The sequence below is a fragment of the Thunnus maccoyii genome, chromosome 4 (genome assembly GCF_910596095.1).
Source record: "Thunnus maccoyii chromosome 4, fThuMac1.1, whole genome shotgun sequence".
Taxonomy (NCBI): Eukaryota; Metazoa; Chordata; class Actinopteri; order Scombriformes; family Scombridae; genus Thunnus; species Thunnus maccoyii.
Window position 1 is genome coordinate 20858442 of NC_056536.1, and position 13798 is coordinate 20872239.

Genomic DNA, 13798 nt, shown 5'->3' on the forward strand with positions numbered 1-13798 from the left:
GTGTGCTAATGGTGGATGTGCTTGGGCATCAGGGGGTCCCTTTAAAGGGTCAATTATGTATCAGAATAGAGTTTGAAAAGAAAAAAGAAAACAGGCAACAGAGAAGATCCAGAGAGAGATGTTGATAGCTAGGAAAGAAAAAGAAATCACAGTGGAGATTCATCTCTTAGCATTGCAGGACGTGCAAGCTTTATCAATGTGTGAATATACTGTATTTCCTTCATTTTGTGGCTGACATTCTTGTCCATTCCAGGAACACCGCTGTGTACAGAGTGTTAACTTCATGTTTCATCTAGCTTCACAGAGATGCTGTGCCTGACTGCAGTCAAATCATGTAAAATTACCTCTGTCACAGAGCTGATTTAGGCTCAGGAGGGGACCCAAAACAAATGAGAGTGTATCCACTGCTGGGCCCTCAAACTCAATCAAACCAAGCAGGACAGTGAAATAATGAGATTTAACACACCAAACTATTTCATGTTCACTTAATAGAAATAGTGCTTGGATACATTTAGAAAAATGTGTAGGAGAATTGTTAAAAGTAGTTCTAAGTCACAAGGGATAACCAAACATTAAGTTAACAGGCGCAGCGCAATTAGCACATAAAACCTGTCAAATGGCCCTCAATATCACAGCCCTCTAAGGAGTGGCAGACTTATAAAGCCTCCTGATCTATTACTACAAAGTGATTAATCCTCCCCACACAATGACCACTCTTAAACTGGGCCTCTATATTATTAGGTAGCCCTATAATGGCAGTTTAGCTTTGCACTAATTAGCATTCAGATCAGGGACCGGAGAGACAGCCCCTCCACCACAGAGGAAGGACATAGGATGAGATGGCGACACAGTGAAATGTCATTAACTTGATGTTAATTACTAATTAATGGGGCTATTTCATTTACATGTATCTGTGGCTCTCTGATGAGGCCTGCCTTTACTGGGTTACTCTAACCAGCCGACAAGTTGGGGGAGGGTTTATCTCCCCTCTCCTCTACACTACCCTTACAGTGTTTCATCTCTGCTAATTAAATAGTGGGCCACTCATCATGATTATGTCTGCTTTTACAACACCATTTTCTGTCAGTGAGAGCACTCCAATAAGTGACTGGCCACCTCTTTAACACCATGGCTGTTTTTCTACGTACTGTACATCAAAAGCCAAAATCACTCCACCACTGACTTCTATCTGACTTGTTACTTTTAGTCACTTGTGACCCCTCCCTTTCTTTTCATTGCCACGCGGCAGCCACAAGCCCCCCATCTCCATGGCAACCTGAGCCTTTCGGTCCCATGAGATGGAGTGGGTTGGGTTGACTAGCGTCTGGCCATTCACACGTGGGCAGTGCCAGCTAGCCAACATGGCACACAGCATCCTGCCATATGGTGCCACCACATACGTCCTGCTGGCCCGGACTCGGGATCTGGGCCTGTAGTGAGTCGCCAGTGTGAATGGGACAGAACCTGTTCAGCAGCTGATCCAAAGGCAGAACTGGCTCCAGATGAACAGGCAAAAGGTTCTCAGTTTCAGAGTGGAAAACCTTGTATGACCTGTATGTAGTCCATAGGTGTGTGAAAATGCTCTTTCATGTAATCATGAGTAATATTTGATGTAATTTGAAGTCAGATTAGTAATTATTTCATAAGAGAATATAGAGATTCTACATCACAGAACATGTTTGTAAAGTACTTGACTCTGAAGGCTAGTTGGCCCCATGTGCTCTCCTCATTATTAACACTGTGCTGCCTCTCTGTGGCTCTACAGAGAAAATACATGCAGATGCAAGCATAGATAGCGCATCATACTGAAACAGCTCACCAATGTTGACAAAATATATTTTTATTCAAAGTTAATGTACATTTTTAAATACAACATATCTTAAAAGCATTAGAATACTGCTTTTTCTGCAGTTATAGTTTTATAATAGATATCTTACATATTATCAAAAACTCTTTGTCAGAAGGCTTCCAGGAACCTACAGTGAGATATGTTGGCGATCAGAACTCCAGCTATTTATCATGGAAATGTTTTACATTTTGCAGGATGTCAACACACAAGAACAGATAAAAAAAAAAGGAACAAGCAATGAAGGCAGCGGTAAATAATGCACATCTGCTAAGGCAGCTCAAACATCTGAGGAATGTGGGGCATTGGTTTGACGAAAAGTGTTGAACATAATGTTAAAGGTTGTACATTGCTCTTATGTACAGTAAATAGACTTAATTTGTGTATCCAAAAGGTCAAAGGGCATATAATTTGTGTATGATCACTAAAAAACATAGTGTATGTACAGATTTAAAGTGACATTTGGTGTCAGACTTCAGATAAAATATCAAAATAAAGTATTCTATATATTATAGATTTATGTGTCTTTGCAACACATAGACACAAATAATCTAAATATGTTTGATGTACAGAAAAAATATCTTGACTCAAAGTTTTGATTAACCTCTTATTTTCACATTTTTGTAACTGACCATGACAATGTAAGGAATGTATTGGGCATTTCAGAAATCAAGTCTGCACAGACAAAATGGATACACTTCAAAGTGTCTACAGTCAATGTCTAAGGAAACATACCTATGTGCCTTTGTATGTGAATCACAAGAAGAACTGACACACGCAATGATAAATAAATGACACTGTGTGACCATGCTATGCGCGTCTAGCAGTTCTCTCATTTCTTCAATCAGGTACAAAAATAATAAAATGCATAGATTTAAAAAACAGATGTAAAGTAAGCATCTAAATGTAAAATGGAAACAGTAAAACTGTGCTGTGAACGCCAAAGCTAAATGCTACAAACAATCATTTCAACATTCGGCCGGAACTCTGCTCTTAGCTTTATGCTGCTACATTTGTAGTAATTACATCACACCAAATGGTCTTCACTTCCTCAACTGAGCTGAACCCGAGGTTATTTTTAACCCTCTTACCTGTCCTGCAACATTCATCATGTCATGTGTGTAAAATGTTAAGTATGTAGCAAAGGAAAACATGGTATTTAAAATTTCCTTGATGACTCAGAGTAAAGAGATACTTGCTCAGACACCATCAAGTGAATGAGCCTTCTCCTGGCTAACCATCTCCTTCTCAACTATTGACATCATTCCCTGTCTGGCACCTATTCAATAATAATGTTAAGTCACCAAGATAATAATATGGACAAGTTTCTTTCCACCACTCCTGTCTCCTAAGACATGAAAGTGCATGTCAGGAAAGAAGAAAAAATGAGTAAACTAGACTAGGTTTTTCATACTGCGTCACATTTTTGATAACCTGCTATGATTTTGTTTCATCTTACCTAATATATTTATTTTTCTGTCAACTTAATATATTTATTTTCTCTAAAAAAAAAAAAACTTTTAAAATTGACAAAAAAAATTAAACCATATAAATATATAAGTACTCAAAATAATTGAGGTATTTCTATTACATGCAATCACAAAAAAGGAAAGTAAAAATATGTTATAACCTTTGGTCTTCTCACTTGAAACATATTCTTCAAGACGACAAACAGGGAGAACGCATTCAGTCAAAGCTTTGTTACATAAAGCTTTCCATGACCCCTCCCGCCCCCTCTGAACTGTAATGATAAGATGAGCTTGTAACCATGGAGACGGAGACTACTGAAGGTAAATTGTACAGGACATTAGAGCGCCTGCCAAGTAATTAGTGGCTGGGTAATGAGGTGTCACTCAGACAGTTCTCTCAGTGATGGGTGAATGGGGCGTACTAATAAAAGACATAAGTAAGAGAGGCTGGCCTCTCCCTGCGTCACCTACAAGTGCCCCCATCGCCTCCCCCATCCCCGCAGGGTAAGAACACACCACCTTGGTCTGTCACAGCTGTCAGGGAGCTCCTGAGACACATCCATCACCCTCACAGCTCCTCTTACACACACAAAAACACACCAAAACAGTGAGCTGCCGCTTTCGGATAACAATCTCTGTGACTTTGCTAGTCCTTAGTAACACATTCTGTAACAAATAACAAGCATAACAGGAACTCAGGAACTGTTTAAACATCATGTACTGCACAAGCTGGGACCTGGAGGTAGTTCCTGAAATCTTTACTGGTCCACATCCTCCCTGAACTGACAGAGCATCCTCTAACACAGCTGTGTTCTTTTAGGATTCAAGGCTTTAGTTCCACAAGATTTTTCAGTAACATTGTGCAGACTCTGCTGTGTGCTTTACAGTTACTGTTGCAGTATTTCCTCAACCAGACACGGCGCCAATCAAAGTTTCTCAGATCTTGTATGTATGCAGGTTTTATCATTTGATCACTTGATATCCATCAGCTAGTTCTCCAATGTTGATAATGTCGCAGCTGCTGGTCGCCCAAGGTCGCACGTCCATTGGGTAATAGCACTCTGGTCCCTCTGTTGACTAATGATTTAGATGTGGATGTTGTGATGGCGGATCTTACTAGAGTCAATGTCGACCCGTCGGGCCTCAGCAAAGGCCAGGAAGGTGCAGAGACCCAGCAGATTGACTGTGGTGATGAGGGCAAACACAGACGCCCATGAGCCTGTGGTCTCGATGAGATACCCCGAGAAATACACCATTAGGACCCCTGCACAGGAACACACATACACACACCATGTCAACATAAATAGTATATTATCTAAAAGGTATAAACAAAGGACACAGTATCTTCAGTGTGATAGTTCAGTTCAGTTTTCCACAGAGAAAATGTCACAGTCCATTCGACCTCCCTCACTGGACCACCGAGTGTCTGTCATCCTGTATTCCCTGTTTTATTCATCTGACACAAACTCCATTATGCTTCCTTGATGAAATATGCATGGCACCTCGGAGCCATGAAACATGACTGACAGCAGACACATCAGCTCAAAGTCTGAATTTAGAGAAGTGGATTAATTATTTCACTTAATAGAGAAAAAAAAATTAGCAACTGCTGGTGAAAGATTCATCACAGAGTTTTGTTTTTTAGTGTTGCTGTCTGCTGAAATCACAGGAACTCACCTGAGAAAGCACCACATGTATTCATAACACCTGTAAAAGAAATGTGGACACAAACATGTAAAATGTAAGACTTTATTAAAATTCCATCTGTGGATTAAATAATCATCTGTTATGACAGTGAGAAAAGGGTTTTGTATTAAAAAGTTGTCCGAAATTTTGGTAATATTCTTTAAACTTACCAAATAAAGCTCCAGCACAGGATGGAGCAAGATCTTGAACATTCACAGATACACCACTGTAGAAGAAATACGTGTCATTAGCTATTTCATCTTATAAGGTGCAAAACTGACTCTATATGCATTCCCAAGGACTAATAATTAGCTTGACAAATCTATTTATTATCAATTATTAGAGGAACAAAATATAAATATAAATTCACAAACAACTTATCAGAAAAACACATTATAAGGTCATACAGTATGAAACAGGACGTTAGCTTATCACACTGCAGAGTTGAGGCTTCCTCATACTTGTGGTCACATTACCACATCGTTTGGTTCTGCCTCAGTAACGGCTCACCCTACAATGTTCAACCACCTGTCTTTTGTATGCAATCATTTGTTTAGGCATTAAGTAAAGCAAACATACTCACAGGTTAAAGAATACTTCTGGTATATTTATTTTTTATCATCAACAAATACCATGTAAAGACCAAAACCAAATATGAATTGATCCTGCTGACAATTATTGTTCATAAAGCCAAAGCATTTGCCTCTGTCATAAAGCTCCATTGTTGTCCAAAAACTATCAAATACACATAAATGAGCCACACTGTTGCACTGGGTGATACGTTCCTTCATTAGCACGAACAGGGCCACTGTAGTATATTTTGAGTCAATCCCACATACATGTTCCTGCTGCCATAAATACTCACTACAGCACCAAATGTGTATTAATCTGCTGTTGAAAATGTACCCAACAAATGTACTATTTACTCTTGTTTGAGTAGTGTTTGCTAAAAACTACAGTGCTCATCTGTTTTAGGAGATTATTTTGCCTTTTTTGAGAGTTAAAGTACATATTTATTACTTGTTTTTAGCAGACATGTCCTTTTCCAGAATGAATAAAGGGAGTGTCAAACAGCTGACTAAATTTTCTGGCAGCAGGCCTAATATAAGTTGGGACACTGCCAAGATGCTCTCGAAAAGCTCAGTGGGCAAAACAGCATAATATGAGTCAGTCGAAAACAGGCTCAAACAGAGTAGTTTTGAATGGTATCAGCAAAAGGGAGAATACAAAACAAAACAGCAATATGAACACAAAACTGACAAACTGAACCTCACAGAATACCACATTCAAATCTCAAAAAAAGGTGTTGTTTCAAGGCCAGAGATAGAGTGTGAGGAGATTTTGGGTGCCAGTACCTGTGACTGAAGGTGGTGAGGCCCATGGTGGCAGACACAAATGCTACAGCCCAGGGAAAGGTGGTGTTGCCACATAGAAGAAGGGTAAACACACTGGAAACACCCATTGAAAAAAACTAAGAGAGGGATGAATGCACACAAAAACGCATAAATCAAAATGTTACAGAAGGTATTATGTACAAGTTCATGAAAGAAAATGAAAGAGGACCATTGTGGAAATTGTGGACTGAGTACTATACCTGCATCAACTTCCTCACTGAGGCTGTATCAAAGCCTGGTGGGGTGAAGAGACAAAGTAGGACGGGCAATTACACTGCTGCTTTTTCAAAAACAAACTGCATTTAGAGTAGATTTGGAAATGTGCTCTTGAGGTGCCCTTAGGAAGTTGTGAAGAGAGGTTTGTTTGCTCTACCTTGACTGATGAGGTGGTCAGATAGGCAGCCACTGAAGAGGGATGAGGGAATGGCCACCAACCAGGGAATGACATTGAACACCCAACCCTGGAGGGAAACGTATTTTCAGTGAATGAACTTAACCAGGAACAGCAGGGAACATCAAGTGTTTCATAGTTCGTTTATAGAAAGTTGGTGTTCAGCTGTTGTTTATGACAATGTCAGTCGGTCCATCGCTTTGGTCTAGACTGAAATATACAGTCTATCTCAACAACTAGTGGATGGATTGCCATGGAAATTTGTACAGACACTCCAATGGATGAATCCTACTGACTTTGGTTTTTCTCTAGCAATTTCAATTTGTCCAGTACTTTGGTTTGTGACCAAGGGCGTAGGTTTGGTTTTAGCTTCGGTAAGGACATTTTTTGTCAGACGGCCAAAATAATTGTGTATGTGCACTTGCTCTCTGTCATTCTTCTCTTTCATAGGCACATGTGCACACACACATACACACATAAAGAGCCTGACTCTGCAAAATGTTTACTTTACTGAATATGCATTTGCTGACTTGCCTGAAACTGGACCTGTATCATGATTTTTTCTCTGATTTTTACTTTTGGTAGGGACAATCCAGCAACACCTTGATATTAGTAGGGACATGTCCCTACCGTCCATACACAAATCTACGCCCATGTTTGTGACCAAATACCTGAAAAACAAACGACATTCCCACTGGCCTTAGCTGTACTTTGTGTTTAGTGCCAATTGGCAAATGTTAGAATGCAAACACGCAGAACTTAGATGGTGAATATGATAAAACATTATACCTGCTAAATATCAGCTGTTAGCATTGTTGCTATGAGCACATTAGCATGCTGATGTTAGACTCTTAGTCTTGGTGAAGGCCAGTCATTCTTGCTTTTAACCCTTTTTCCTGTGATCCAGAGGTCAAATGTGTGATCAATAGGACGATAAAAAGGTGGTGTGGTTACCTTGGCGTCAGGGAAAGTGTCTTTAAAGAATGTTGGCAGCCACGACAACAGAGTGAAGAAGGTGCTTGCTGTGCAAAGGTGTGTAACGATCACAGCACTTGTTGGGGAATTAAAAGAGAGAGACAAATAGACAGCATAAATACATTATAAGTATATTTACACATACTGTGTAGGAATACAAAAGGTTGCTCACTGTTGTTGAGAAAGACAATGTCCCATTTCTTTGAGCTATGTCTGTTAATTTGACAGGAGTAAAAGTTCACCTCCTTCCTACCTGTGTGATGACTGTTATTTTCCTCTCTAAATCATATCAGTGTTAAGGCGAGTAGCATGTGGTTGAAAGCTTTGTGAGTTTGTGTATATTTTAAGCCCACAGCCACCAAACTATCTTCTAATCTGTTACCTTCAAGGTAGATCACATACATCAAATAAAAGCACAGAGGTTCTCCCTGTCACTGTAAATGGAGCGTATCAGTTGCCGTACAGTATATAAATATCTAGGCCACAGGGAGCGACTGGAGGGACATGGAAGAACTCAATATCAGAGACATTAACAGACAGCTGAGGCAACCAGAGACCTGCTATTCTTAAATCTGGTACATATAACATTAGAGTCTACAGAAAGGGGTTGTATTACAGAGATCTCCTAAATAAGTTAAGATCTGTCAAGTTTGAGATATGTTTAATACATTTCTAAAATCTTTCAGTTAAACTCTTCTTCTGAATTTCTCATTTTCAGCTCATCACCCAGCTCATCTTCCCATAGTTGCAAAATACATAAAATGACAGAATTGGGATTATAGTCTAACCATAATTATAGCTGCTCCTACATTTGAATATGACGACAGAACATGGGCAAATGAGCCACACAAATACAAAATGCATGCACAGACACACCAATTTGCCCATACTCTCACACCCACACACACACACACTCCCTTTATCTTTGTCTCACCAGACTGCAGGTTGTTTGAAGAGCCGTAACCAATGTCTTTTGGTCAGTTTGGACTGGGGCCCACCACTTCCTAGGGACTCTAGGGTGATGATAGGCCCTGCAAACACAAATGAACACAGACACATGGGTATACAAGAGGACACTGACTCCAGCTATACAAATAAGCAGCCACAAGATAGGAGCATGCAGCGACACTACAGTTAAAGATTCACTTGCCTTCTCCTTTGAGTAGATATTTCCACATGCAGTAGGCCCACAGGACTGAGAGCAGACCAGACACATAGAAAACACTCTCCCAACCGTACAGGTCCAGCATGAGGGAGCCAGCCCCTCCAATCACCAGGGTGCTGTAAAAAAAAGTCACAACAAGACATGACAAGTCAGATATTTCAACATTATAAGAAAGTACAGAGAAAACACCCGACACGTTCCCAGCATTCCCCATTTATTGCGTAAGACTTGACTCACCCCAGGTAGGAGCCACTACCCACGGTGCTCATGAGAAAGCCTCTCTCACTCTCCACCACCTTTTGAGAGCACAGACTCGCCAAGGAAGGGTAATGAACTCCTAAAATCAAGACAGAGAAATACAATTGATCAGTGTTTAGAAAGAAAATGCCAAAAAGAATTAAAAGAGGCAAGCAATCTATACACTTCACTATTTCATTGCACAAAACAAACATATACAAAAGTTGACGGAAAACAGTGAGATTTTTTTTAGCAATGTGAATAACGTGGCAAATAATTTGGCAGCAGCTGAATGATTTAAAATCCAGAAACAGGAGCACCTGTGTTTTGGAACATGAGCATGCAGCCAAAAGTCATTTTATGACAGTCCTAAATCACCCTGCCTGTGAAGAATATTAATTCCTGTTCTCAAGCCAAATAACCAAATGACAAATAAATGATGCTGTTATTCATATGTCATATAGTTGTAGTTTTATATATATATATAGTTATATAGTTATACTCAATAAGTCATCCATTTCCCCTTTTAGATGAAATACAAATGAAAATACAAATGCTCGTCTTGTAAAAGAGGCCTGTGGTACTACATAGAATCTGTACTTTTACCAAAGCAGACACAGCTGCAGGGTTCAGATTGAAGTAACAAAGATGTGGAATCTCCTGCTGTGATCAAACTTAAAATATGAAAATGTAATGTGACAGTGGTTTCAATGCTACATTGTTATCTTGGCAGTGGAATACTTTCAAATCAGATCAGTTTTAATTCTTAAAGGGCTTTTCACTGGTTTTAGATGAGAATGCAATACAAAGTGACACATTTTAATCATAACAGAAAAGACAAACAGCAAAATTGACTCAGACTTTAATATGTGTGTGCTGTATCTAATGCCCTGACACAGACAGCAAGCTGGTGCATAGGACACAAAGCGGTATGTGAAATGACACTGCATCCAAATTATTTTGTGTGAATACGTAGTATAACAAGACGTTCTGCTCCCTTTAAGCAAAGGGTGCAGGGTGGTTTGTATGGAGCAAATAGATCTGAGATACTGTATATTTAGGGACCGCATCATTTTATGCATTAATAGTGACAAGTGTGATTTTGTTATCAAATCAAAGCCAGACACTAAGTAGCAGACATTTTAAATATGTTGAACAATGATGTCCTTGAAAAAAGTAAAGACTAGTTTTCTCAATGTCTGGTAAGAGAAAAAAAGTTTTAAGAGAATTATGTTTGACCTCTGTGACTTATTCTCAAGTTGAAATTCATCTTGCACACTTTTTAAAAAGCCACTCATCTCACCTTGCAACAGACCCATGAGGAAGCGGGCCAGAGTCATGGAGAGGATTGGCTGGGAGCAGAAATGAGCCAAGATGGGGGTGAAGGCTGTCATCGACCCCCAGGCTGCTGCAGACAGCAGGAGGACCTTCTCCCCACCCACCCTGTGGACACAGAATACAGATTGTACTGGCTTTAACTTCTGACTGATCAGAGAGCTGCTTATTACTTAGGTTGTGATCTCTTGGATGACTTGTGAACTCCTGAAAATGAGATGTGCAATTCTGCTAGAAAAATAAATCTAGTAAAAGTATCACTAAAGTTAGACACTATGGAAGTTAAAGTTATATGATTTTAATATATCTACAGACAAAATGAGCATTTTGAGGAATAATTCTGGACAATTAACTTTGAGGTGAACATTGTGGATTGAATAAAACTCTTCAAACACATAAGCAGCCTATCAGTTTATGACATTATGAGCTTTCAAGAGTTAACAACATGATAGTACAAAGAGGACATCTAGTTTTATCAGCTGCATTATCTGTCCAGACTGAGCAAACAAAGCTTGGCTATTCGCATCAGTGGCAGTAATGTACTGGCAAATGACAGTTGAAAGGCCGTGAAAGGAAAACTGGTGTTAATCGAAGACTAGCGTCACATTACTGATAACACAGTACTGTAGACACAGCTGAATTCTGTATCCTCACACCACTGTTATCTCACGGCATGACTACTGTTTAAGCTCAAAGGGCTGCCCACCGGTCACTGACGTAGCCTCCAAACACCTGGGTGAAGCAGTAGCCCCAGAAGAAGCTGCCCAGAACCATGCCGGACTCCCTCTTGCTCCAGCTGAACTGCTCTGACATACTGACGGCACAAATGGGCATTGCCACTCGGGCACAGTATAGGAGGCATGTCCCAAGCAGTAGCACCACCGTCCATACCCTCGCCACTGGTCTGCACAGGAGGGAAGCAGAATGGATTGAAGTTACACGTAGACAACATTTGGGTGCAAACTTTGGACTTACAAAGAGTCATCAAACTGGGGGGAGGGAATTACAGCCCTGACTTTGGTTGCACTCTTAACAAGATTGAGCAGGGGCTAAAATGGCTTCATTAAAGTGAAGATGAGAGTTATTACATTGTTATGGTACAGAGCAGTGGTTCTCAAACTTTTTCACGTCAAGGACCCCTAAACTGACACAAATTAGACCCCCATTTGATAAGATTTTGTCCCATGGTTCCCCATCTGATAAGATTTTTGCTTTTAAATGTTTATTACAGAAAGAGTATGAAACCCATAACCAAAATAGTCATACACTGTGTCATTGTGTTACTTAGAGTGAAAAGAAATGATTCCCTGTTTTTGCTAGGGACCCCCTCAAGGACCCCCGGGGTCCCGGGACCTCACCTTGACAACCACTGGTTTAGAGAAAACCCGCCCCAAAGAAAGGAAAATTACCTTAAGAGTATACTGTCACAACTATATAATTTATTTATCTTTTAATCATGTTTCTTTAAGGAAGTACGACTTACTTCCTTCTTTACAAACCAGTTGACATATGTGGAAATAAAACTAACTACATAAAAAAGAAACGTTATGGAGCCATCAAACGAATAGATGACACGTGTCATTTCACTAACTGCCACATAGAAGCACTTTAATAACAAAAAGGCTCAGATGTGCTTAAAGTCCTGATGCAGGGCCTTTCAGCTTTTAAGACATGAGTTAGTAAAAAGCATAAATATAGATAGGTTATCTTTGGGAGCTTTGGGGGATAATTGATGGCAGTTGCTGAAATATGAGTAAACACGAAAATCAATTAGCACTGTTGAATGTACTGTTTCTATCAGGGTGTGAAATGTTACCTCGACCAGTTGGTGTTGTGTTCAGGCCACTTCTTATGACATCCAGGTACTCCGATCTTGTCAGACGGATGGTTTTCCTTGTGACAGGCCAAATCTGGACTATAGTTCTTGCCATATTTTTGAATAACTGCCATTCAACGCGAGGTAACAGCAGCCTCCTTTCAACCGCTTCTGCTATGTTACTTTCGATCTCTTTCCTGGTCGATCAGACAGAAAAGTAAACGTTGAAGGGGGGCTGGCAAAACAAACAAACAAACAAACAAACCTTTTCATAAAGTGTTATATCTCGAGATTTAAATCCATATCCTGGACTAACAAGCGATGGTGACGGAACTGAGCTGGAGGAGGGAGTCTTGTTTTTCCTGGTGCCCGAGGAGGAGTAATCCACGTGTCAGTTTTTCTCCCCAGCCTCCTCCTCCTGCTCCCGCACAGCCACGCAGTTCTTCTTGTGATCGGTAGGGTTAATCAGGAAGTGATTTAGTATGTTTCTAAACCGGCTTCAACTGTCTAGTCAGCTGATTCATCCATTACAGCATCATCCAAACCACCCGAGAGGCGCCTCTGGCTCCGGTCCCTCTTCAGTCATGACGGTGCAATTTAGAAATGTAACTGTGGGAGCATCATTAGAGCACCAGGATGTACTCTCCTCCCTGACCTGTCCTTGCCTCTTGATGAAGACGCGATGGTGTCAGTGCTGAGAAGCTGCTGTGGCTGTCAGGCTGCGGGGCAGAGATATGCGCAGTGCCTGCAAGGTTGTTTTGAGTGGTCCCTCTGCCCCTGGATACATGAGTTAGCAGGCAGTCGTTATGTAAGAGTCTGCATTCAGCACAACTTTTAGCAGCTGCTGATGGAAGAAGTACTCAGAAATCTTATCAGATGGGGGACCCCTGGGACATCTTATCAAATGGGGATCTGTGGTATAATTTATGTCAGTTTAGGGGTTCTTGACGTGAAAAAGTTTGAGAACCACTGGTTTACATTGCCGAAGCAAGTGTGAAATAAAAACAAAAAATGTACATAAACAGACTTGATGTTGCTGTTAAAAAATATAGCTACATATACAGATAAGTAACAAATAACACAATAAAATAGAATAATGAAGAATAACATCCTTTACTAAAGTTAAAATACCTCAATCTAAATTTAAAAAAAAAACTCCATCACAAAAGTCATTCAAAATTTTATTCAAGTATAGTACATATTATGAGCAAAATGTACTTTTTGATGCTAAAGAGAAATAAATAGTGATGCAATGTAATAAGTACATTTACTCAAGTACTGCTTAAGTAGGCTACATTACTATAGTACCCACTGCACCTGCGACTTATATATACTTATTTTAGTCTAAAATACAAAATGTGCAATACATGTCATTCATTACTGTATATTTGAACAGGCTGTATACTGTACATAACTACCTATTATATGTATATAAAGTAACATGTCACTTTTTTTTTTACCATTCAATATTTATCTCAGCACTC

At 39.9% G+C, this 13798-nt stretch overlaps 1 protein-coding gene across 3 annotated transcripts; it reads right to left on the bottom strand.

Moving 5' to 3' along the window:
- Positions 1-1861: 1861 nt before the first annotated feature.
- slc17a9b (solute carrier family 17 member 9b) lies at positions 1862-13308 on the bottom strand. 3 transcript variants are annotated; one of them, XM_042410391.1, is made up of 14 exons: positions 12649-13308; positions 12315-12511; positions 11205-11402; positions 10467-10606; positions 9164-9263; positions 8912-9042; positions 8696-8792; positions 7741-7837; positions 6769-6856; positions 6596-6630; positions 6357-6472; positions 5172-5227; positions 4993-5022; positions 1862-4579 (listed from the first exon to the last, which is right to left on the bottom strand). In XM_042410391.1, exons 2-14 carry the CDS (start codon positions 12446-12448, stop codon positions 4401-4403), a joined length of 1401 nt encoding a protein of 466 aa, XP_042266325.1. In that variant the 5' UTR covers positions 12449-12511; positions 12649-13308; the 3' UTR covers positions 1862-4400. The 3 variants fall into 3 exon arrangements, with proteins under 3 accessions (XP_042266325.1, XP_042266324.1, XP_042266323.1); XM_042410390.1 differs by having other exon boundaries at positions 12631-13308; XM_042410389.1 differs by having other exon boundaries at positions 12315-13307.
- Positions 13309-13798: the final 490 nt, after the last annotated feature.

What these genes read in the sequence shown, in the direction of transcription:
- slc17a9b (XM_042410391.1), bottom strand. Translation starts at nt 12,448, where the DNA reads ATGGCAGTTATTCAAAAATATGGCAAGAACTATAGTCCAGATTTGGCC. An exon ending in GGAGGCTACGTCAGTGACCG is followed by an intron (nt 10,607 to 11,204) that starts GTGGGCAGCCCT and finishes CTGTGTCCACAG; the next exon opens with GGTGGGTGGGGAGAAGGTCC. An exon ending in CAGTGAGGAAGTTGATGCAG is followed by an intron (nt 6,473 to 6,595) that starts GTATAGTACTCA and finishes TCCCTCTCTTAG; the next exon opens with TTTTTTTCAATGGGTGTTTC.